This window comes from Armigeres subalbatus, chromosome 3, assembly GCF_024139115.2.
Source record: "Armigeres subalbatus isolate Guangzhou_Male chromosome 3, GZ_Asu_2, whole genome shotgun sequence".
Classification (NCBI taxonomy): Eukaryota; Metazoa; Arthropoda; class Insecta; order Diptera; family Culicidae; genus Armigeres; species Armigeres subalbatus.
In genome coordinates, this window is record NC_085141.1 from 159,383,339 (window position 1) to 159,410,257 (window position 26,919).

A 26,919-nucleotide genomic window follows, 5' to 3' on the forward strand; every position below is an offset into this window, starting at 1 on the left:
TTAGAAAATGCTTATGTTATGTCCATCAAACAATGTCACTTGTTACGCGACGCATAGAGTACACTATTTGAACACTTACCCAAGCTAATTGAGCAAAATGTAATCATGTAACTACTGTTGTAATGCTGGTTTTCCATTCTTCTTCTTCTTATTGGCATTACATCCCCACACTGGGACAGAGCCGCCTCGCAGCTTAGTGTTCATTAAGCACTTCCACAGTTATTAACTGCGAGGTTTCTAAGCCAGGTTAACATTTTTGCATTCGTATATCGAGGCTAGCACGATGATACTTTTATGCCAGGGAAGTCAGACATTCAATCCGAAAATTGCCTAGACTGGCACCGGGAATCGAACCCAGCCACCCTCAGCATGATCTTGCTTTGTAGCAGCGCGTCTTACCGCACGGCTAAGGAGGGCCCAGGAGGGCTGGTTTTCCATTATAGCACCCAAATGAGTGCTATAATGGGTATTATGCAACCCATTTGAGTTGCATAATGCTCATTAAAGCACTCCTTTCATTGGTATGGAAAAGAGGCCGTTTATCATTCAAACCCAAACCAAACCAGGTATTATGATCCGGAATTGTAAAATGGATTTTTGCTGGAATCGCCATCTTTTGCAGCAGTTGCTCGAATCCACCATCTATCTCTGCTAACGACACCAATGCAAACAAATGTTATGCAGGATTCACCGCAGATGAACGCTACTGATATCGCACCGATCACATCACTGTGGTCGATTAGTAGCTGCTGAGGTCGCTACCGACCGTTTTGCTGGTCGAATGTCCGGCAACGAATGCTAAACAAATCGTTATCTTCACCAAATTGCTCGTAAAGTGTTTTTTTTTATCTCTGCCAGACGGTGAACTTCGGATATTCTTGTCCTGGAATGTTCCTCAAGAACTTATTATCGACAGGTGAAGGTTGAGGTGATGGGTTTTGGCCCATAGAGGCATACCGTATTCGATCACAGGGAGGATCATTTGCTTATTTTTTAGGGACAATTACAAACAACAATTGATAAGCGTATACAGTAGCCTAAACAGGTCTTAACAAAACGTTGCACATTGTCACTGCTTTGTTTATCTGTCACCCGGTTCAAAATTAATAAACCATTGAGAGCAACGGTCGTCATGTTAAGATCTATAACATTTGTTAGATAACAAATATTTATCTCAACTGTACATCATTTATGTTAGTTCAAAGAGGCATTTGGTAACCTGTGAAATGGCTTCAAGATACGTTAGGTTTAGTTTCTTTCAAACTTTGTATGATTGCGGTTCAATTTCATCATGGTCTAAGCAGAAATAGTTGGATATTAATCAAACACAATTGTTAAACTTTTCAACAAAGTTGCGTGTATTTTAATGGTTGTTTTCATTCTTGGCATATCTTTGATGTACAACTCGCATTGTTCTAATGAGCTCAAACTGTTTTTCACAAGGTAAACTGCAGTTACAGATACTTGGCATTCTTCTATGTACAAATCTATTTGTTGTGGCTTAGGGCACTGATTCGGTTTCCCAGGGGGAGTATTCGTTGCTAGTCTTTGTTCTGTTTCTCAGGTTTTTGGGGGTTTTGTTTTGGGGATGGAGGTGGTGAACGACGACGCTCTTGAGGACTGGGGTGTGCACGGCATGGACAACTGGGGCAGCAACGACAGTCTTGGCCAGGACTGGGGTGTGGTGGACGACTGGAGTGTGGACGGCGTGGACAACTGGGGAAGCAACGACGGTCTTGGTCAAAACTGGAGCGTGGTGCACGGCAACTACTGGAGAAGCGTGGGCAACGACGGCATGCTTGACGACTGGAGCGTGGTGCACAACGTGGCTGTGGGGAAGAGCAAGGTAATCGACCGTGAGGTATGTTTACGCTAGCCACGAATCTTTCGAGACACTTACCTGGAAGAGTGGCTGAGGCAACTGGAGCAGCGTGGACAGTGCAAACTGGAGCGTGGACTACTGGAGAGGCAAGGACGACTCCTGGAGCTGGGGCGGCGACAGCGGCGATCAGGCACGAGAAAACGAACTGTAACGAGGGTCTAAAGATAATCAGATTCCTGTTTCTAATCACTACCCAATCATTATGAGTTTTCATCAGTCCATTGGATCACTAGCACTTTCAAAATTTTCACTGAAGATCATCCCATTCCCGTTGAGGCACTAGAGATAATACGCACCAGCTTGTACATTTTGGTAGTTTGGGTTGTTTTGTTAACTGGATAACAAAAGTTGACTTAGTTGAGACTACTTTGCTAAATGCGAGTTGACTGACGATTTGAGGCTGGGACAGGAAGCTTTTATAGTGAAAAATAACCATAACCAAGTGCCCGTGATCACACGACTATAAGGAATTGAATCTCTCTCGTTCTCTCGTTAAGGCTCTCGGGGTCGAGCCTCTCCTAGGCAAGGGTATCTATCCAAACATATCGAACAATCAACTAGACTAAACGGTGGAGGTCCTCGAGAGGCGTTCGGAAAAAAAATGTTGACTTGAACCTCCCCTTTGCATTCCGCAAACCCACCCCATCAATATCATGACTTCGCGCACGCAGGCATGCGACATGAATTAGCGACAGCAGCCTCAGAAGAGAAACGGATAATATGTAGGATCGCACCGAGCGACACTTTGAGCCGAGAACGAGAGTGAACGAAACCGCGCAATTTTTGACCGACCGGATCAGGTTTCTTCTGCGAGCGAGTGCTTGCTTGTGGTCTATACGATAAGCAGCGTCTGGCTGGTTGGCGTGCGGCGAGGCGCTTAACCCTTAACGATGAGGCGCGTCGTCGCTCTGTTATGATTGTGGTTTCAATTAGTCAGAAATGACTCTCGGCGGAGGACGGATGCGCGTGTTATGGTGTTTAGTGTCCTGTCATGTGATAAGTGATATTATTCGCAAAATAACCTTCCTTACAATATCGTGTTTCTTCTGGGTGTACTTAATTATTGATCTGTTGAATGTTTTCATGCTAAATTTTATTGAATTTCACTGTTCTTAGTGCATTTTTTACATTTGGTTGCTTCAAAACTTTTAAATTGAATCAAACTCTACCTGTCACCATATTTTGTCAAAATTTAGGAACTCAACAGTTTACAAGCAACGGGCTTTCACTACATGTCTTTTGCAAAATTGATTCAGTGTAATAAAATAGTATAGCTTTTAATTATACACAATAGTGATTGTCATAGCCGTTGCGTAGATTCCCAGCGCTCTTGGCGAAATCTTTATTGAATTTTTTAATGTGCAATATCTTACATATAGAGAACAATTTGAATCTCATCTAAAAGAAGTGAAGACTGCTACGAAATACAGCAGAACGGTGATGGAAACGACAGGATTTGACAATTAATCCGGAAGGAATCGGCAAGATTTGACCAAAAATATGTGGGCCAACTGTCACATCCTGCCGTTTCCGTCGCCGTTCCACTGGATTGTGTTTGGGGCTTAAAAGGATTATTAGTCAATATTCGGTGGCATGTAGATTACAACCCCCAAATTTTTATTGTTTGCTCTTTTGTAATGATTTTATACCATTTTTACAACACGTGCATTTTTTCTTACTATGCAGGACAACATTTGCTTTGTTGTAATCGGATCGAACCTATTCGGATTAAGAATAAAATCAACTTTGAGTGGAACTATTGCGATTTGAAGCCTACTTACTACTGGACTTACTTGGCGATGAAATTCAACTCTGAATCAAGAGAAGCAACTTGTGGTCAGGTTTAGAGTCAATGTTCTGGATTTGAATATCATTTTAAGGAAAGAAGAAAAATTTGCAATCAACACTGATTGCAATTCATTATTGGACATTATTCTCTAACCAATTATTGTTCTACTAACAATTTGAATGTACCGTCGTCGGGGGGTCAAATGGGGGTTAAACTATTTAGAATGCTTGTAGAATAGGTTGACTGTATTTGCGGGCAAGACGACTAAAATATAAGAGACCTTTTTGAACGATTTTGCTGTACGACCTCCAGACTGCCGGGGAGAGCGATGACCCATTATCACCCCAAGACAAATTGTCACCCCCGATGGCGGTAGCAAATAGTCAGTCACCGTAAGCCCTTGATGCAAATGCTCATTTTCAGTAAAGCCGCTAGATACATTCCCGGTTAAAAGTTTGGGTTCACCCTCGAAAAATATAGGCAAAAGTTTTTGATCGTATTTTCGCAGTCTTGCATCCGATTTCGGCTATTGTTAGCTCGATACAAAGAAAATGAGTAGATCTGTAGTAGGTAACACTCAATTTTGACGTAACTCACGTCTAAGGGGAAGACTCAGATACAGGTGTAAAACCGAAATTTCCAAATTCGAGACCGTCACGAAATTAGGGTAGATTTCAAACGCTATAGCGTCTTTATCTTTCGATGGATTTTCGAGATTTGCTTCAATAGATTCGGAAGTTGGTTTCGTAGTGATGGGCAAGCAGAAGAAGCGAGTGATGCGGTGGAAACCCAGCGAACGAATCTGTGTTGAGGATACGGGCAAATTTCAATTACAGCCTAATCAACGTGTACGCACCGACAAACGATAAATCCGAGACGTGAAGGACACGTTTTATGAATGTCTTGATAAAGCCTGGAGAGTGCCCAAAGCATGACGTGAAAATTGTTATCGGAGACGCTAACGCTCAGGTCGGTAGAGAGGATTCCCATAATCGGTAGGGAGAGCCTTCACCCGCCACACGACAACGGCCTACGGCTAGTAAATTTGCTGCTGCCAGAGGGATGGCCATCAGTAGCACCCTTGCACGAAAGAACATCCGAAAGGCACCTGGAGACACCCAAATGGTGAAATTGCAACCAGATAGACCATGTTCTGGTGGATGGGCGCTATCTCGGATGTTATCGATGTGCGGACATTCAGACCGAACATTGACTCTGATCACTACCTCGTTGTCAGTAAAATTCGATCACGGTTGTCAACTGTATCGAACGAAAGATCACAGCGAACGATGCGTTACAATATCCAGCGATTGTCGGCGGAAGGAGCATCGGCTGAGTACGCCAGAAGCTCGACGAACGGATAAGTGCAATCAACGTTAGCGACAACATCAACGATCTATGGAGTCGATCCATGGAGCGGTGAGCACAACAGCACGAGAAGTGGTAGGCATCTACAGAGGCGACCCAGGACGGGCTGGTTCGATGGGAGTGCGAGAGTGACAGGCGAGAAGAACGTTGCCAGAAGCCGGATGTGCAGGTACCCGATCGAAAGAGATCGGAGCAAGGAGCAAGAGCAGCCGAAAACGAACCCACGCAGGAAGAAAAAGAGTACGAAGAACAAGTGATTAGTGAGGCGCAGGAAAAATGGAGCAGAACGATATGGAGGTTTTATGAGTCTGTCAATGGCGTGCAGAGAAAGACAGCGCCATCTCCGTCATGTGCAACGACCAACAAGGAATTTGCTGACAGATAAAACTGAATGGCTGCCAGGTGGAAGCAACACTTCGAGACTTTGTTGAATGGAGGAAGTGACGGTGCATCGGAGAACAGACTAGATATTAGTGACGATGGACAAGCTGTGGAGTCACCACACTAGATGAGGTTAAAAAGCTGTCAAAGAGCTGAAAACAAAAGGCTGGGAAGGACCAGCTCGGCTGAACTTCTCAAACATGGCAGTGAGCAGCACGAGTTCTGCACCATATTATGTCGAAAATATGGGAAGATGAGGAAATGCCTGCTAGCTGGTTGAAGCCTCATTTGCCCTCTCTTTAAGAAAGGGCAAGACTGGAGTGCGCCAATTAGAGAATAACCCTCCTTAATTCGGCGTACAAAATTATGTCCCGTATTCTGTTCAACAGATTGAGACGCTTGAAGAGTCCTTCGTCGGCGAATACAAGCAGGTTTTCGTGAGGGCGATCAACGACGGATCAAATGTTACCCTGAGACAAATCCTTGATAAATTCCGGGAGTACAACTTGCAGACACATCATCTGTTTATTGATTTCAAGGCGGCGTACGATTCAGTGAAAGAATGAATTATGGCAAATTATGCTTGAACATGGTTTTCCGCGAAACTGATACGGCTGATTCATAACGTTGGACGATCGAAATCAAGTGTAAGGGTTGCGGATGAAATTTCGACGTCATTTGTTACCTTAGATGGATTAAAGCAGGGTGATGCACTCTCGAACCTACTGTTCAATATAGCGCTCGAGGGAGCGATTAGAGCTGGTGTGCAAAGAAGCGGTACCATTATCACAAAATCGCATATGCTCCTGGGATTTGGGATGATATCGATATTATCGGAATTGATCGTCGTGCCGTGGAAGAGGCTTTTGCGCTTTTAAGAGGAGACAGCGAGGATTGGACTCAGATCAATACCAGCAAAACGAAGTACATGGTCGCTGGCAATCAACGTGGGTTCATTAGTGGTAGCGAAAGTGCTGGATGGTGAAAAATTTGAAGTGGTAGAAGAATTTGTGTATCTTGGAACATAAGTGACGTGCGATAATGATGTTACCCGCGAGGTGAAAAGGCGTATTGCAGCTGCAATAGGGCTGTTTACGGACTTCGTAACCAGCTTAAGTCCCGTAGTCGCAAACGAAAACAAAACTCGCGCTTTATACTACTCTGATTCTTCCGGTTTTTATACGGCCACAGACATGGACGTTAAAGGAGGCTGATCGGAGAGCTCTCGAGTGTTTGAGTAAGGTGCTGCGGACAATACTCGGCGGTAAAGAGAAGGTATCTGGCGGCGTCGCATGAATCACGAATTGTACCAGGTGTATAGGGCTGGATATTAATGAGCTTATCAACACGGCAGACTACGGTGGGCTGGTCACGTTGTTCGTATGCCGGAAGAACGACAAGCGAAGATAATATTTAGTAGAGAACCGGAAGAGGCCGCAGGCTTCGTGGAAGGCCGCGTACACGATGGCTTGTTGCAGTTGAAGAAGACCCAGGCGCTCTAATGTTCAGGGCGACTGGAAGCGATTGGCCCAGGATCGAGTCCAGGAGAAGGATACTCCATTCGGCGTAGGTTCATCGAAGAGCCAGCCCATCAAGTATCAAGTAAGTAAGATTCGGAAGCTCTCCAGCAATTTGCCAATTCTATTGATACTATTGATTTTAACGTTAAACTATTGAAAATGTTATTCCTTTCCGCCGGGTGAAAAATTCAATTCCGTTCATAAATCCTCATCACGGACATCAGATTGTAAGGTACGGGCCTTTTGATCCACGCTTCGTTTCCTGTGTATAAAAGCCCCTGTTTCGCGTGCGCGCGTCATTTTCATTCTGGATTTCATGGAAAGGACCAAGGCGTCCAGAAGCGGTCCCAGCGAAATCTTTACATCCGTGTTACAAGCAGCATTTTTGGATCTGGCAATTAACGGCGTGCGTAGAGCCGAATCATCGGATGGTTGTCGCGCAGTCCAGTAGTTGGTGGTGAGGCACATAAGTGGGAATGAATCGTGTTATGTTATGTTTGAGAGGAAGGTTAAGTTGAAATATTTGTCTATAGTGCAACGCTAGGAACTAGAAAATTTTTCAGTGAAATATTCTAGCGTGATTCTGAGCCTAATTATATGATGTTTGTCCAGCACTTAACCACTCTTCTTGCTGTGGACTTAATTTTGAACAATGATTCAGTGATTGAGAAAGTTGATATAAGAGAACTTTTTCATAGAACAAAGCATAATTGTTTGGTATCGGTAGCAGAATCATAGCATTAGTGCCGGTCCGAGCGCGCGTCAGAAGGAGAAGCTGCAAATATGTATTCGCATGGATGAAAAAAACTTAAACAAGTAGCAGGCTACCTACTAGAATTTTAATCTTGAGGGGAAATTTTACTTGATTATAGCCATCCACGCGAATAATGTTCGGCAGCGTCTTTCTATAACGCGCGCTCGTGATTCTGCTACCGATGGAAAACAATCTGACCGATGGAAAACAATCTGCCATCACCAAGCAATGAAGTTTTACTTTGAACAAAATTCAACTCGCCTCAAGTTGTGACTTAAGAGCTACTTTCTCTGATGGTAGCCAATCGTTAGTACTTCAGACAAGAAATTAACTGAGCGTGAACGACCGCATGAACCACACCATCGATGAGAATAAAATTTCCGGTAGCAGTCGCCGAAGCGATGGTGGGACTACGATCTGCTTTTCGCGACATCTCGAACGAAATGGCTCGCGCGCGTAGTAGTAGTAGTAGTAAAATTCTTCTTTATTTAAACATTTTTGTTCTACAATTATTTTTAAATGCAGTGATCGGTCGGCTTGGCCATCAACTTCGATTTTAATTATTATTATTATTATTATTATGTTGTTAATTTTTAAATATAATGTATCATGACGCCTTCAGGAGGCGCTAGTGTTTTTTTAATTTGATAACCTAACTACATGTACACTAATATTTACAATAAAATTTGATAACCTAGATTCGAACTAGCGTCCTAAGCTTCTTGGTCCGAGTGCAAGCAACGGACCCTAAACTTTCTTTACACTCACCAAAGCGTTCATGTAAGGAGCAACACAACTGAACGAAGCATACCGATCATGCTTCAACCACAAGATAAGAGTAAACATATAGCAGTTTCAGTGTACTAAAAATTTGTGTGCGCCATTTTGCGCCGGAACAAGTTACACGATTCTAAAACACGCCTAGAAAAAAAAAATTCTCATATAACTTTTCTATTTTAAGATAAGCTTCGCAATATTCTACAAAAACGTGTATTTTTGTTAGCCAAACAACTTTGTAGAAGGTGGTAAAAGCGCCTGAAACATAGAAAAAAAGTTATGCTCAAAAAACTGATTTAAGGACACTCCACAGAAAATGTCACATATCTCGTACTATATAAGTCATAGGTATGAGATTGTCTTTGGCAAAGTGGCAAATACCATCTGCTACAACTTTCCTGAAGACACTAGGCTCGTAACTTTGGTTTCGATGGATAAGCAAAATTTTATCTCACTTTTAGGTGATTAAATCATTTTACAGATTTTCTAAAAAAGGCCTTTTCATATCTAATATCTTCTCCAAACAAACAACAGTAAAAAATCAGCAGCAACGATTTTCTATCAAAAAGCGCACGGAATCGGCAAAAAAACAATACTGTGCACCGGAGTCTTAGACTGGCTTCGCGGCAGGTGCTTCTTATTTGTTCCAGTTTGCGTCAGTAACAGTTTCAACATCGGTTGCGGTCATCAGAGTCATACACAACGATAGCAACAGTAACGGTTCAAAATACTAATATAATCCAATCTAAATCCGTTTCAAATCCAACTCAATCCATTTTAAATCCAATCCAAATTCAATACAAATCCATTCCAGAGCCAATCTGAAACCAATCCTGATCTAATTGAAATCAAATCCAAATCCAATCAAAATCTAATTCCAATTTAAATCCCAATCAATTCAAATCCTATCAATCAGAAACCAAATCAATCTAAATCCTATATAAAACGAATCTAAAACCAGTCCAAATACTAATCAATCAACCTAAATTTAATCCAAATCCAATCCAGATCCAATTCAAATCTAACCCAAATCCTATATAGATTTTATACAAAACCAATCCAATTCCAAATCAAATCCACTCCTATCCAAATGCAATATATATCCAGTTCCAGACAAAATCCAATCCTAATCCAGATCCAATCCAAATCCAATTCAAATTCAATACAAAACCATTCTAATCCCAAACCAAATCCAATCAGAATACAATCCAAAACCAATCCAATTCAATCAAAATTCAATCAAATCCAACCCAAAGCCAATCTGAATCTAATCCAAATCTAATCCAATTTAAATCGAATTCAAATCCAATTCAATACAAAACCAATCCAATTCCAAACCAAACCCAATCTAAATCCAAAATAAAACCAATTCAAATCCTATAGCTAACCAAACCAATCTAAAACCAATCCAATTCCAATCAAAATTCAATCTAAATCCAACCCAAAACCAATCTGAATCTAATCCAAATCTAATCCAATTTAAATCGAATTCAAACCAATTCAATACAAAACCAATCCAATTCCAAACCAAACCCAATCTAAATCCAAAATAAAACCAATTCAAATCCTATACCTAACCAAATCCAATCTAAATCCAATCCAAAGCCATTCTGAATCCAATCCCAATCTAGTCCAAAACCAATTCACATCCAAACCAATTTCGATACAAAACCCATCCAATTCCAATTCTTATCCAAATCTAATCCAAATAAAATCCAATCCAAATCAAATCCAAATCCAATACAATCGAATCCGATCGAAACCAAAGACATCGAATGGGCGGCCATGGGGGTGGCGAACTGGGTGGTCCAGCATGTGGCGGAATGGGCGACAACAGGTCAACGGCCAGAGGCTTGGGGTCAACAGTCACAAGAACGACAAATCTTATCCTGGTGATTGTCGAAAGCAAAGGTTGATTTGAGAGGCAGAAAAAGTTACTGAGTTAGCACATAAGAGTTAAAGAATTTGGAAAATTGAAGAACTTTGTAGAAGAGAAAATTAAAAGGAGTTAAGAGTGAAAGACTGGACATCCAGTTAATTCTATTACTGTTCATAAACGGCGACGAATCCCCAAGTTAGGCCTTACTCCAAATATATTTGCTGATCGCCATTTTGTGTTCCCCATGGTGCCTCGCGATTTTTATTATAAAACCCCATCGCGGTTTCCCATAAACGCCATTCTGGGAAAGCCGTTACACAACCCGATACCTGCTTTAGTGGTGTGTGTCGACCTAGTGCGCCAAAAACTCAGGTTTTTGCAGCTAGTCTACGGACTGCTGAAGCCTCGAGTCCGTTACCATACTCGAGTAGCACATGGCATAAGCAGAGGGTTCACAAGAGACTGCATACCGCCGAATCACGCTGTAACCGAAGCGAATCGCAGAGAGTCGACAGGTAGCGGAGTAGCAGTGCGCGGAGCCCCGAAGAACGAAAAAGAAATAGAAGTGAGGAAGTAAAGAAGAGAAAGGTAGGAGGTAGAGGTAAGAAAGTGGTAAGCGTCGTCCGGTGTTTGAGGACGGACGCAAGAATAGAGGAAGGAAGTAGGACGTCAAGGGGAAAAATAAAGTGCACACGGAATAAAGTGGGAGTTTTTCATGAGACAACTCAAGTATTTTTCTATCGCGGAGTGTCACGAGCGTAGAGCCGACCCTGAGGCTTGTTAAAGGGGGTCTCACCAGTGCTGGGAGTAACACGGCCCTGGCCCCAGTAAGTTACAAGCCAATTCAAATACAATCTAAATCTAACAAAAAACAAATCCAATCCAAATTCCAACAAAATCCAATCTAAATCTAATTTGAAACCAAGTCCAATCCAAATCCAGTCCAAATCCTATTGAAGTCAAATTCAATCTTATTCCAATCCAAATCGAATCAAAGCCAATTCAGTATAAATCCAATCCAAATTCAATCCAAATCCAATTCCAATCTAATCCAAATTCATTTCATATCCAATCCATATCAATCTAAATCCATTCGAATCCAATGATGATGATGATGGTCCCGCCACATACCCCTACAAAGGTTTGAGCTATCTTTAAGGTAATTAATTAAGATCAACCTTTTCCAAATTCGAATCCAATACGAATCAAATTTAAGGGTTGTTAACAATTTACGTAACAATAAAGGGCAAGGAAGGGGATCAGGCCGTGCGTTTCGGTTCATACAAAAAAACTGAGGAGTATCAGAGAAGATGAAATGCATCCTTGCCTCACATCAGCGACTATCCGAATTGGATCAGTCAAAGCTCCTTTCTCCGATAGACGGGGATACTTTGGAGGTTGTCGATGAAATCGTCTACCTTGGATCCTTGCTAACGGCTGATAATAATATTAGTCGTGAAATACGGAGGCTCATCTTCTCTAGTAGTCGGGCCTACTACGGCTCCAGAAGAAACTGCAGTCAAAAAAGATTCAAACGCACACCAAATGTATCATGTACAAGACGCTGATAAGACCGGTAGTTCTCTACGGATATGAAACTTGGACCATGCTCGAGGAGGACTTGCAGCCACTCGGAATTGGTGCTTAGGACCATCTTTGGCGGTGTGCAAGAAGACGGAGTGAACCACGAGCTCGCCCAGCTCTACGGCGAACCCAGTATCCAGAGGGTAGCTAAAACCGGAAGCAGTACGATACGCAGACCATATTGCAAGAATGCCGGACAGCATCCCTGTAAAGATGATGTGTGCTTCCGATCCGACAGGTACAAGAAGACATATGGAGCGCATCGAGCGAGGTGGGCTGACCAAATACAGATCGTTTCATCTGCTTTTGTCAGTGAGTAACTGATGCAATGATCTCTGCTGCAGCCATCCTTCCTACATCGGCCAAGAAAACAAGCCACGCCCGCTTGTCCTGTTTACGCAGCGCACGATTTCCACTCACAGAGGTACCTACATACCGTTGACGGGACTCTGTGCTTTTATCCTCTCACTGGCGGAGACAGAGGTGGGACACCACACGATGCAATCACACTATTGTTTTCATAGACTCTTGTTCTTGCGCCAAGTGGTGCCCCACCAAATAACAATAGCTGGCTCCGCCAGTGATCCCTCTGCTTCTTTCTGTTCCTCAATCTTTGCTTCCCGAGTTGTTATCGCCGGTATCGATGAAAGCATTCTTCGTCGCCCACTTCTCTTCTACGCTGCCACCTTTCGGAACATCCACTACCCCAGTTCCAAGTTCTTCAACAAACGATCTCTTCGCAGCTAGATCTTCTAGTCGGTATATGTTGATAAGCCATCCGAGAGTCTCCTCTCGCCGCTGAACCCGATTAATGTGTAGCAACCTGAGCCCAAGTAAAGGCTGAAGCGAGCAGCTGTCCAGGATGGAGATCTTTTACGTTGGCCCTATGCCCCTATCGGTGGTCAGGACCCAACAGTGAGAATTAGCTGCCACTTAACTAATGCCACATGTAATGTGTAATTTTGATTAGCTATTTTTACAAAGTCAAAGAAATTTATTTTAGAGCTTATTTAGAAGAAGGTTTTATTGTTCATAAAACATTGTTTGAGAAAGGTGCACACGAACTTAGTTTCGTTTGAGGGTTTGGAAGCGCCCAGGCTGCAGCCGTCGTACATAGGCTGAAATTACCTCCGTATGGCAAACAGAAACCCCTGCAGCTAATCAACACCTTTTTCTTGCATGGGTGATTTTAGCGTCCATTGCTTAGAAATAGTCTCAATTGTAGTTTCGTTGATTAATTTGCCACCAACGTTGGTCCGGTGAACAGCTGTGTTCACCGCATTTTGAATGCAATTGAATGCTCTCTACGGGTTTGTCCGATGTCATATCTATGCCACTAATAAGAAGCATGGCATTTCGATAATTTTCGTGAAGTGAGCAATGCATGCTAAAATATGCCGCACCGATTATACTTCACCCATGCATTCCGTACAGTGCTATGCAAAAATTTCTTAAAACAGCCATGTTCGAACAACACATCTATGATTTCAAAAGTACATTTGACCATTGCCCCTATTGATTCAACTTGACTAGTCCGGAATCAGTCTATAAGCCCCAGTTTAAGTTTCGTGTTTTAATTTTAAACTTGTCTTTAAGACGAGTTTGTACAATTCCATTTAATTCCACCATTTGAATGTACCTTTGACAGATACGTATTTCGACCTCAACAGTAAGGCCGTCTTCAGTGTCTCGTACGTCGTAAGTACGAGACACTGAAGAGGTTGAAATCAACATAATCATATTACTTCAAAGAAATGTAGTAAAGTGACAAATCAAATCAAATAACCTAGCCTTATCCTTGAGCAACGGACGGTCCCATCTTCGACCATTACCACAAATCAGAATACAACGAAAATTACAATGCAGACTCTCGTCCATGTCAAAATGCACAACATGACTTATACTCTGTTTTCCGCCAATGCAGCATCACTACTAAATACGCCATGGAGATTAAGTAAAGGGTTCCATTAGAGGGGGTCCTTCGACCTTGAACACTGGTGAACCCCAACGTGCGAAACGATGCGGAATGACTCTGCAGAGCAGAGCGTCAGAATTAGCATTCCTAGGGAAAGAACGGTGCATCAACATTGACCTCCGTTCTATGCGTGCAGGAATTTGCATGAGAATCTTTCAATGATTAAAAGTGACACTAAATTGCAGGTCCCCCATCCATCGGCGCGGCGATACGAAACGGACGATTCTACAGTAGTGCACCACATACCGGAGCTTTGCATTTCTCCGACGCTGCACGTTGACAAGGTACGAACGTACGACCAATCCGGGATGCAAACAGGGTGAAGATGGTGACGATGACTTTCAAGTATTGAATTTCTGGATTCTGTACACTTCCCCATCGCACGTACCTACACCTGCCCGGAGTGCTGAAGCATCTGACGGAGCACAGGCAGCGACATCCACTGCCACTTCACTCCTATGTATGTACGGTAGCAGTTGCCGTGCCGGGTGACCTCGAATATGTCGAAGGAAACGATTAGGATCGCAGCACGAACGATGACAGTGCATAAATCCCAATCGGCAATGACGAGAACGACCGACAGGTGACGACGAGGGAAGTGGGAAGTGTTTCCGGATGCTTCCTGATAGGACACGGCAAATCATGATGTCGTGACAAGCTCTGTGCACACGTGTCCCATGGGCTTTCGGGCGACAGGCAACAACCTGGGGAAGGGGCTCGGAAGCCGGTATGCATAATCGGCTTTATGTGTGGTAACATATCGATGCATCAACGGGATATGCGGTTGTTGATAAACGAGCGTTGATATTTTCCCGAGCGAGGATTGAACTAATCGAGCCAACATATGGTATTATTGGGTACCAGTATGAGGTTTTATTTAGTTGTGTTTGTCGGCACGACTTTTCATGCCATTGATTTCCGTTGGGTGTAGGGTAACTGCTCTATTAATTATAAAATATTCGTATATTAATCATATTCGCAAACACATGATACGGGCTTATTTTTTCCCGCTTTCTAATTTGCAGGCATGCTCACAGCTGCATAAAATATTTTGCGCTTCAAATCTTTGCGTTTAAGTGTGATAAATATAACTACATGAGCCTAACTCTTGTAAACTAATATAAGACAAACCAGCATGGAGCCAACAAAATTATATTTACCTAACTGAAGTTTACTATTATCCCTTCTGTGGAAATCGAACTCAAATACATTCCAAACGTTTCAACCAGTGAACTGTAAGTCGCCATGATCTATGCTAATTTTTCCGCAACCTTCGATAAGATCCTCCAACGTGCAACTGTAGTAAAATTCGGATACTTCGGTTTATCTGAAACTATTTATTCTCAATTAGTTGTCATTTTATAGTTACATACAGTCACTCTCAAAATTGAGCGTACAGTATGGATTAGATGACCATGCATGCATGGTGCACAATGCATTTCAATATTCATCCCTTCCTTCAATGTATGCGCACATAAAATGGTTGAAATTTTTTCTAAAAAGTTTATTTATTCGAAAATAATCTGTTAGATGTGACACCATTGAGCGTACATCGATTTTTTTTCTATAAAATGTCTTATTATAAACACGATTAATGTTCAATCAAAGTTAATTGCCTATTTCCGGGGATTAAACCACCCGACTTGGACGTTAATTTACAATGTTATAAAAACTCACATGTGAATATGTACGTTATGTGGAAGATATTGATTTGGAAAATGTATTTGAGGTAACCACTCTCCCTTCGATGGGACTCCCATCGAAGGGAAAGTGGTTACCTCCAATACATTTCCAAATCAATATCTTCCACATAACGTACATATTCACATATGAGTTTTTATAACATTGTAAATTAACGATTAATGTATTTTACCGATAGTACCGATTATATTTATAATAATAAACATCCGCTACTTAAACATTCAATGTTTTGAAATTAAACCATGAGTTAAGAACAATGCTATTTAACAATTCAATGCTGCTGGGCAAAATAGATGCTTTAATTTGTATGTTTCACCGGCATCGTATCTTATATATGATAGATAATCGAAATCGAGCGAGACATACGATTAATTTGGGAAAACTCAGACGGCAAATGATGAAAACAGATGTAAACATACACAGAAAACGACAAATGTTGGGAATGGCATAATTCAAATTTAGTATGTCTTTAACTTAAATATGTTTTAAAGCTCGATATTGTCTGAGGTCTTTCATTGAGAGTAATATTATTGAATCCAATCATTCACAGTCAAATTCTAAAAGTACAAGGTGAATCTTAAAGATCCGAACATAAAAACAGCTTTTCAACCCCGTAGAGCACTTCTGATTTAATATTAAAAAGGTAGCTTAAAATCGTAATTTCATAATTAAATTTGGGTTTAACTCCACGATCTGTTACCATAAGGGATACAATTGGATGATTTCCATTTGGCGAGTAAAAATAAACTTTTTTAAGAGTTCGGCAGCCTATTTAATGATATCTTGGTGAATATTGAATTTAAATTATTCAACCAAATTTATTCCTACGGTGACTGAGTCTTCAAATATAAAATGATATCTTATAATGTATCCGTGTGCTGCTCTTTTATTAATATTATTATTAATGATTTTCCTGAGCTTATAAGCTACCTGTACATCGACTTTTGAATAAAGTCATACTTAATTAAACCATGCTCAACATTTGTCGTTTTCTCTGTATGTTTACATCTGTTTTCATAATTTACCGACTCAGTTTTCCCAAATTAATCGTATGTCTCGCTCGATTCCGATTATCTATCATATATAAGACACAATGCCGGTGAAATCAGCATTGAATTATTAAATATCATCTTTCTATCTTCTTCTATATAATAAAAATGAAATGGTCTGTGTTCGTATCCGCATAACTCGAAAACAGCTCGATGGATTTTCTTCATTTCTTCAGCAAAAATGTTCGTTATCGTTTCCGACGGGTTTATATGATATTTCCTTGAGCGAAAATCATGAGTACACCCAAAACAATTCTGTATGACATTCTTTGTATTAAGCATTTTGTATCACATCTCGCATTCAATCCGATCAGAGAATGTCATACTTGTTAATACAGCTCATTGCATTAAGTCGGTTTATTTGGTTTCGATCAATACATCCAAACGAATCTCGTTAACTCCTCCTAGAACAAGTATATGAATCGTGTACAGCAATAAAACTTTAACCCACACAATCTTTCCGATTCCATTTAGCTTGATAACGGAAAAGGACACAAATATGCACGATGCTTATTCCACTCGTATCACTCATTGCTATCCCTATTACCCTTCCACTTGTCACATCCGCATAGCATGAAACGTGGATAATGATTGCCTTTGGTCGCGTCGTTCCTCATCTGATAAATAGTCCAGATGGTTAGCGCGTCAGTCTAGATGTGCTTAGTGTGGAGGGTCCGGGTTCAATTCCCGCCTTTGATCCAGTTTTTTATATGCTTGCTGAGGTTGTCGAAGTATACAGCATTTCACTCCTCGATGGGGGAGTGTAAAATTAGATTCAATGTAGACACTAACACATAACCAGTTCTTATTTTCTCGTGACCGGAGACCTAATACAAGGGCCTGCCGTTTACTTAATACAATCTGTGCATATGTCGCAAATTATGACAAACTGTACGCGAAACTAATGCGAGATTGCAATAAAATGTTGCAATCTCTGGTTGGGTGTAGGGTTAAGTAAATCGTGACAAATTAAAAAATAGATTTGTATGGAAATTTCGCTTTTTCGCCTACTATTCAGGGCAACGTCTGCCGGGTCGACTAGTCTTCTATATAATAAAAATGAAATGGTCTGTGTTCGTATCCACATAACTCGAAAACGCTGGATAAATTTTCTTCATTCCTTCAGTTGAAACGTTCATTATAGTTTCCGACGGGTTTATATGATATTTCCTCATGCAAACATTATTAGTAGGGTTGAGTATATTGTGAAAAACTAAAATGAGGATTCATATGGATAATTAGCTTCGGCAGTTCACAACACACATTTTGGCCTACTATGCAGGACAACGTCTGCCGGGACGACTAGTCTTCTTCTCTTATATATAAAAATGAAATGGTTACGAGTAAAGTTGAGCAAACCGTGAATAACTAAAATTGTGATTCCTATGCGAACTTTGCATGGGCAGTTCGGAATGCACATTCTCGCCTACTATGCAGGACAACGTCTGCCGGGTCAACTAGTCTTCTTCTTATATATAAAAATGAAATGGTCTGTGTTCGTATCCGCATAACTCGAAAACGGCTGGATGGATTTTTTTCATTTCTTCAGCAGAAATATTTGTTATAGTTTCCGACGGGTTTATATGATATTTCCTAATGCAAAAATTACGAGTAAAGTTAGTAAATTGTGAAAAAACTAAAACTAAGATTCGTATGGAAATTTTGCATGGGCAGTTCATCGCACATTTTCGCCTACTATGCAGGACAACGTCTGCCGGGTCAACTAGTCTTATATATAAAAATGAAATGGTCTGTGTTCGTATCCGCATAACGTGGAAACGGCTGGATGGATTTTCTCCATTTCTTCAGCAGATATGTTCATTATCGTTTCCGACGGGTTTATATGATATTTACTCATGCGAAAACTACGAATAAGGTTGAGTAAATCGTGAAATACTAAAATTAAGATTTGTATGGAAATTTTGCATGGGCATTTACGCCTACTACGCAGGACAACGTCTGCCGGGTCGACTAGTATATAATAAAAATGAAATGGTCTGTGTTCGTATCCGCATAACTCAAAAACGGCTGGATGGATTTTCTTCATTCTTTCAGCAAAAACGTTCATCATAGTTTCCGACGGGTTTATATGATATTTATTCATGCGAAAACCACGAGTAAGGTTGAGTAAATCGTGGAAAACTAAAATTAAGAATCGTATGGAAATTTCGCATGGGCAGTTCACAACACGCATTTTCGCCTACTATGCACAGTGTTGCTTTTTGTCGATTTCGTGCGCTTTTTTAATAGCATCGTTTCTGTTGATTTTTTCGCTGTAGTTTGTTTGGAGGAAACGTTAGATATCATAAAGGGCTTTTTTTGAGAAAATCTGTGAAATGATTAATCCACCTAAAAGTGAGATAAAAATTTTACTTTTTCACCTAAACCGTATATGCGCCTAGTGTCTTCGAGAAAGTTGTAGCGGATGGTATTTTAGGCCACTTTGCCAAAAATCATGTATCTGTGACTTATACTTTACTAGATATGTGACATTTACCGTGGAAGGCCCCTAAAATCAGTTTTTTGAGCATAACTTTTTTTATATGTTTCAGGCACTTTTACACCCTTCTACAAAGTTGTTTGGCTAATAAAAATACACGTTTTTGTAGAACATTGCGAAGCTCTATCTCTTAAAATTGATAAGTTATTTGAGAAAATATGTTTTTTCTAGGGGTATTTGAGAATCGTATAACTTGGTCCGGCGCAAAACTTGGTCCGGCGTGTAAACATAAGTTTCAATCACTAGAGAAAAGTAGAAGAACAGTAGTTTCTGAATCCTAAAAAGTTTTGTGGGCCATTTTGCGCCGGAACAGGCTATTTGATTTCTGAACACCCCTAGAAAAAACACCTTTTTCATTATAACTTTTAAGCTTTAAGAGATAGCGCTTCGCAATGTTCCACAAAAACGTGTAGTTTTGTTTGACAAATAACTTTGTAGAAGGTTGGAAAGTCTTGGAAAATAGAAAAAAGTTATGATAAAAAATGTGATTTTAGGATCTTCCATTGAAAAAGTCACATATTTTTTAAAGTTAGACATGGGGTGTCTTTGGCAATATGGCTCAAAATACTATCCGCTACAGCTTTCCGAAGACACTATGTGTATATCTAGTCTTAATAAAAGTCTTTTTAGTTTTGCACTTAGTGTACGAGAAAGGCAAAAAGGTGTCTTTTAAATGTCTACACATACACACATACACTCATACACACATACAGACATCAGCTCAGTTTATCGAATTTCTATATAAAACTATGGGCTTATAGGCCACCATCAAATATTGGTTTTAGTGCGATCCTATAGCCTATACATAATCTTAGTGTACGAGTAAGGCCAAAAACAAGAAAATTTAAAGTCTATATCACTCGTTTAAAATTTCAATAAAACACAACCTTCAATAGCTAGGCAAGAGTCAACATACAGCAGCTTCAGAGAACTAAAAAGTTGTCTGCGCCATTTTGCGCCGGACCAAGTTATACGATTCTCAAATACCCCTAGAAAAAACATATTTTCTCAAATAACTTATCAATTTTAAGAGATAGAGCTTCGCAATGTTCTACAAAAACGTGTATTCATAATAGCCAAACAACTTTGTAGAAGGGTGTAAACGTGCCTGAAACAGGTAAAAAAGTTATGCTCAAAAAACCGATTTTCGGGGCCTTCCACGGTAAATGTCACATATCTAGTAAAGTATAAGTCACAGATACATGATTTTTTGGCAAAGTGGCCTAAAATACCATCCGCTTCTAACTTTCTCGAAGACACTAGGCGCATATACGGTTTAGGTGAAAAAGTAAAATTTTTTCTCACTTTTAGGTGGATTAATCATTTCACAGATTTTCTCAAAAAAAGCCCTTTATGATATCTAACGTTTCCTCCAAACAAACTACAGCGAAAAAATCAACAGAAACGATGCTATTAAAAAAGCGCACGAAATCGACAAAAAGCAACACTGTGCATAGTAGGCGAAAATGCGTGTTGTGAACTGCCCATGCGAAATTTCCATACGATTCTTAATTTTAGTTTTCCACGATTTACTCAACCTTACTCGTGGTTTTCGCATGAATAAATATCATATAAACCCGTCGGAAACTATGATGAACGTTTTTGCTGAAAGAATGAAGAAAATCCATCCAGCCGTTTTTGAGTTATGCGGATACGAACACAGACCATTTCATTTTTATTATATACTAGTTGACCCGGCAGACGTTGTCCTGCGTAGTAGGCGTAAATGCCCATGCAAAATTTCCATACAAATCTTAATTTTAGTATTTCACGATTTACTCAACCTTATTCGTAGTTTTTGCATGAGTAAATGTCATATAAACCCGTCGGAAACGATAATGAACATATCTGCTGAAGAAATGGAGAAAATCCATCCAGCCGTTTCCACGTTATGCGGATACGAACACAGACCATTTCATTTTTATATATAAGAAGACTAGTTGACCCGGCAGACGTTGTCCTGCATAGTAGGCGAAAATGTGCGATGAACTGCCCATGCAAAATTTCCATACGAATCTTAGTTTTAGTTTTTCACGATTTACTTAACTTTACTCGTGATTTTTGCATTAGGAAATATCATATAAACCCGTCGGAAACTATAACGAATATTTCTGCTGAAGAAATGAAAAAAATCCATCCAGCCGTTTTCGAGTTATGCGGATACGAACACAGACCATTTCATTTTTATATATAAGTCCTTGGTCTCGTGTCCATAGAGAACTACCGGTCTAATGAGCGTTTTTTAGATAGTCAGTTTGGTACGGCGGCGAACTCTTTTCGATCGGAGCGCTTTGCTTCTCGAAAGCATTCACCCAAGCAGCTCGAAGGCCTCCTTTCAAGATGTTCAGAAGCCTTCTTTCAAAAGGCTTGGAAACCTCCTTTAAGATGATTGAAAATCTCCTTTCAAGAGGCTTGGAAGCCTCCTTTCAATAGGCCTGCAAGCCTTCTTTCAAGAGGCCTGAGAGCCCCGCTTTGAGTTACCCGGAATCCTCTTTTCAAGAGGCTCCAAAGCCTCCTTTCAAGAAGTTCGGATGCCTCTTTCCAATAGGCTCAGAAGCCTCTTTCCAGTAGGCCTAGAAGCCTCCTTTCAAACGGCATGAAAGCCGTCTTCCAAGAAGTCCGGAAGCCTGCTTCCAAGAGAGTAGAAAGCTTCTTTTTAAGAGGCTAGGAAGCCTCTTTTCAAGAAGCCGGAAGCCTTGTTTTAAGACGCCCGGAAGTCTACTTCCAAGAGCCTTGAAAGCCGCCTTTCAAAAGGTTCAAAACATTCTTTCAAAAAGCTCTGATGGCTCCTTTCAAGAGGCTCGGAAGCCTCATTTCAAGAGGCTTGTAAGCCTTCTTTTAACAGGCTCGGAAATACCGAAATTTTCCATACATCGCTCGCAAATTGCGCCAAAAATAACACTGAAACAGCACGTGCACGTAGAAAGTGTATCCGAATATATTGATCACGGTGGCATACATTCATATTAATTGAAAGGATGGCCATACTTACAGGTAATTAAAGGTAAAATACTTTTCGTTTTCGCCTTACCTGTAATTAGAAAAAAAGAACTTTATTAAAGGTGATATTTTTGAAAGTTTTACACTGAATACTTTATTCAGTGAATTTATTTGTGAATTTTATTCAGATACAGGATCTGTCATAAGATTGATGCCTTAGCAGCAAAAAAATTTTTGAAATCAACGAGATGTATTTAAATAAACAACTAGGAATGCAAAAAAAATTCAAAGTTCATTTTTTCAACATCAAAATATTAGAATTCCATTCCAATGAAACATACAATGCAGTCTTAAATTAACTCTAGCACTAGCACTAAAGACCCCAACTTAATATTGAAATTATAATTCGCGTGACTTGTCACATACTGTACGGGGTCATTGTGGCCATAATTTGCTTGAACAATCTGTATATTTGTATTTGTATTAATGAAAAGGGGGAGTTTGAAAAGAGGATATCAAATGTGTACAATGAATAGGATAAAGATTACTTATTGATTATTATTATCATTAGATTATTATTGTGGGACAATGGACTAAACTGGAAAATATTATGATTGCTTCAACTATTTCAATAACAGTTACCCAAACAGTCACTCTCAAAATTAAGCGTACAGCATGGATTAGATGAATATATTCAAAAATTCCAAAGGAAATTAAATTGTTGGCTCGGTTGTTTTTAATGCATTTCAATATTCATCTCTTCCTTCAATGAATGCGTACATAAAATGGTTAAAAAAAATCTCCAAAGTTTATTTGTTTGGAAATAATCTCAAAATACGCCTGTTACAGGTGACAAAATTGAGCGTACAGCGAATGTTTCTCTATAATATTTCTTTTTATAAAAGCGAATTATGTGATTTGATGTTATTTTTTCATCATTATATTTATAATAATAAATATACGCTACTTAAACATTCAATGTTTTCAAATAAAACCATGAGTTTTGGTCAAAATGGCGAACAAGTAAGATGTATAAACAACTAGTCGACCCGGCAGACGTTGTCCTGCATAGCACAGTGTTGCTTTTTGTCGATTTCGTGCGCTTTTTTAATAGCATCGTTTCTGTTGATTTTTTCGCTGTAGTTTGTTTGGAGGAAACGTTAGATATCATAAAGGGCTTTTTTTGAGAAAATCTGTGAAATGATTAATCCACCTAAAAGTGAGAAAAAAATTTTACTTTTTCACCTAAACCGTATATGCGCCTAGTGTCTTCGAGAAAGTTGTAGCGGATGGTATTTTAGGCCACTTTGCCAAAAATCATGTATCTGTGACTTATACTTTACTAGATATGTGACATTTACCGTGGAAGGCCCCTAAAATCAGTTTTTTGAGCATAACTTTTTTTATATGTTTCAGGCACTTTTACACCCTTCTACAAAGTTGTTTGGCTAATATAAATACACGTTTTTGTAGAACATTGCGAAGCTCTATCTCTTAAAATTGATAAGTTATTTGAGAAAATATGTTTTTTCTAGGGGTATTTGAGAATCGTATAACTTGGTCCGGCGCAAAACTTGGTCCGGCGTGTAAACAGTTTCAATCACTAGAGAAAAGTAGAAGAACAGTAGTTTCTGAATCCTAAAAAGTTTTGTGGGCCATTTTGCGCCGGAACAGGCTATTTGATTTCTGAACACCCCTAGAAAAAACACCTTTTTCATTATAACTTTTAAGCTTTAAGAGATACCAAACTGACTATCTAAAAAACGCTCATTAGACCGGTAGTTCTCTATGGACACGAGACCAAGGACCAACGCGCACTTGGAGTTTTCGAAAGAAAACTGTTGCGTACCATCTATGCTGGGGTACAGATGGTGGAGGAGGCGAATGAACCACGAGTTGCATCAACTGTTGGGAGAACCATCCATCGTTCACCCCGCAAATATCGAAAGACTGCAGTAGACCGGGCACGTAAACGAACCTGGTAGTCATATGGCTACTGCTTTTGCCTCATACACAGGAGGTCGTGGGTTCAATCCCAGGTCCGTTTAATTATTCTACTGTGTATTTTTTTCTATATTTTTCAAGTTCTAGCAGTCGCTAGAACTGAAAATGGACTTCCATACCGTTTCCATTTCTTTGCTATACCTTCAACATGACTATTCTAGTGGTAACTGCTAGAATTGGAAATGAACGAAAAACCTCGTTTCCTACATCCAATAAGAAATTCTATCAGTTGCCTATCTGTCACATTAGCAGCTAGTTAACCAAGATAATTCTCTCCCTCAAGAACCTAACCCAAAAATTCCAACAAATTCCGCACGAACTCGTGGCAAGTGCAGAGGAATATTCGGCTTGCAGTGGGCGTGGCCCTACATTGACTTGCATTCTGACGTGGCAGGCGCCAGTATAACCTAATGAATAAGATCACCAGTACTTGTACATTGAGGATGAGTGCTAGTCCCAAGTAAACATCTGTTGCTTCTCTATGCAAGAACAGCTGGTCTGGTCATAATGGAGTAGCAACTGCGGACAATCAAGCTCAAGCTCAAGATTGCGGTAGACCGGGCACGTAGCCAGAATGACGGTTAGTAATCTGGTGAAAATTGTTCTTGACAACGATCCGATCGGAACAAGAAGACAAGGTGCGCAGCGAGCAAGACTCTTCGACCTTTTAACCTTCAACCTATTGTCCTTCTATCAATTGACCTTCGACCTTTTGTCCTACAACTCCAGCATACGGTGGTTCACATCACACAGCAAAAGTAGACAGAAATGATTTTTTATTGACGTTTGATTACGTCCTTTGGGAATATCATTCTGCAGATTCAAATTTGGGTCCTTCACGAAAAGTGGTAAGGAAGTATGACCTAATAATCATCGTCTTCTTTTGAAGATTTTGGTAACAAGTCGTCGACGGTGCACAATGGCGGGCTCTCAAATCCCGGACAAAACCTGAGATTGGGTTTAAAACTTAAACACAGAGAAATTTTGAAACGTTGAATTCATTTTGAGGTTAAAATGGTTATCCGACATACTTTATGTTATCCAAGGGCCCTAGGATCTAGAACAAATACAGCGTCCTTATTCTAACATTGCACCAGTCAATTTCCCGCTTTGGCGCAGCTATGCGCAATTCAGCACACTAACCGCCCAAAAAGTAGACAAAAAATAGATTTTAATACATAATACCACATCTTTTCGAATCTTTCCCAAAAAAGTTTAGCCAAATTTCATTTTCCCATACATATTTGTTCGGGAGACACTTTACGGAATGAACTTAAACAAGACACCAAAAATTTAATTTACAAGCTACAATCCAAAAATGTTGGAACTAGCTCGTTCAATATATATGTTAAATTAAAAAAATATGGGCTTCACGAAAATCACGGTAAAAAATTTGAGGTTTTCTCCGGCTTTCCGCCACTGTGCGGTGGTATAATCACAAGCACTCGGCGCACACTTATCCTGGCTTCTTAAAATGGAGTCGAATCCGACCATTTTCATTAAAAAAAACCCAAAACTTTAGTAAAATATACTGCTCTAATAAAATGATCATGATCACCTACAAAAAATTGAATCCACCTTTAAAACGATGTACGATGGAACATGCATTGAGTAAGACGTCTGTTTCTCTTCTTTGTGGTTCAATCATCATTTTATTAAAGCATTGGCGTAACTACAGGAGGGCTAGGGGGGGGGCTATAGCCCCATCTAGGATCTGGCTAACCTCCCCTAGAAAATTTGTTACTTTGTATAAGTATTGCACATATCTAGTCCACTGATTATATACGGGGGTAAATGCAGAGAAAGGATTGTCTTCATTATCAAATCCCTCTCTTCGAAACACTACACACCTAAAAATAATCATGTAATTTTAGGTGCTGTGACACCGACATATACGAGCGTCATTTTTGACGTAAAATTAGGTGGTACTTTAATTTTACATCACAACTTTATTGACAAAAAAAGTGATTGATCAGAACGAGAATCGAACATAAGTCCGCTGAGTGAGAGCCCGGCACGCTACCACTCAGCTATCTCCGTTTCTTGAAAGAGGGATGATCGAAGTAAAACTGGTTCCACGATTTGCACTGAACAAGTATTTCACTGCATCAAGTCATTAACTGCTTGTGCGTTGCAGCGGGTGCTGTGTTTAGGTTCCGTGACATGTAATTTTAAATCATCTAACATTGAGAAATATACGATTCTGTTTATGTCATGTGGTTTTGTGTCATTTTATTGAAATACATCACCTGTAATATTCATAATTTTTTGGTGTGTACAGAAAGTTGAATCTATTCACTCAAGCTTTTGAACTTCGAGCAGTTGTTATAAGGCTTGCTCACGACAAAATCTGGACCCCTCAAAACACGTTATAACTTATGAAATACCAAAGGAAATACCTCATCATCAAGTAAATTAAAAAATATATTATAGATTTTCAAGTTTTTCCAGGTTTTGTGAGTAATTGTTATCCAAATCGAGTGTACACTCAGCGAACTGGACTATCGAAATTCATAACTGGTGCCTTACGATTGAATACTCCTCTAACAGTGCTTCTTATACGCAGTTACCTTCCCGAGTAATCAAGCGTCGATGGGCGTGTGGTCTACATACCGGTCTCCCGACCCCAACGTTCATGGTTCGAGCCCAGTCTGCCGCACTTCACTTTTTTTTAAATGAAAATCATCATTCATAAGGCAACATATTGAAATTCATACCGATTCCTTGTGGCAAATTTTCATAAGGCGTTTGATTGAAAACCATATTTTCCTCAGTGTATGATCTTAACCTTCCCAACTAATACCAATCCTAAAAGC

General features: G+C 40.1%; 3 protein-coding genes across 5 annotated transcripts in view; 1 reads left to right on the forward strand and 2 right to left on the reverse strand.

Moving 5' to 3' along the window:
* Positions 1-26,919, forward strand: part of LOC134227874 (neuropeptide SIFamide receptor) — a 580,289-nt gene that overhangs the window by 460,047 nt on the left and 93,323 nt on the right. The window lies entirely within an intron of this gene.
* Positions 1-26,919, reverse strand: part of LOC134227873 (tetratricopeptide repeat protein 1-like) — a 258,175-nt gene that overhangs the window by 86,388 nt on the left and 144,868 nt on the right. The window contains exon 3 of one of the 3 annotated variants that reach the window (XM_062709571.1): positions 15,143-15,242. The exons of the other annotated variants lie outside the window; for them this stretch is intronic. Within the exon in view, the coding sequence (XP_062565555.1) occupies positions 15,160-15,242 (83 nt within the window). The 3' untranslated portion in view covers positions 15,143-15,159. Of the gene's footprint in view, positions 1-15,142; positions 15,243-26,919 lie in introns of those variants that run through there. 3 annotated transcript variants of the gene reach the window in all.
* LOC134219098 (pupal cuticle protein Edg-84A-like) lies at positions 1,332-2,190 on the reverse strand. The gene is made up of 3 exons (XM_062697792.1): positions 2,163-2,190; positions 1,901-2,027; positions 1,332-1,829 (listed from the first exon to the last, which is right to left on the reverse strand). Exons 1-3 carry the CDS (start codon positions 2,188-2,190, stop codon positions 1,502-1,504), a joined length of 483 nt encoding a protein of 160 aa, XP_062553776.1. The 3' UTR covers positions 1,332-1,501.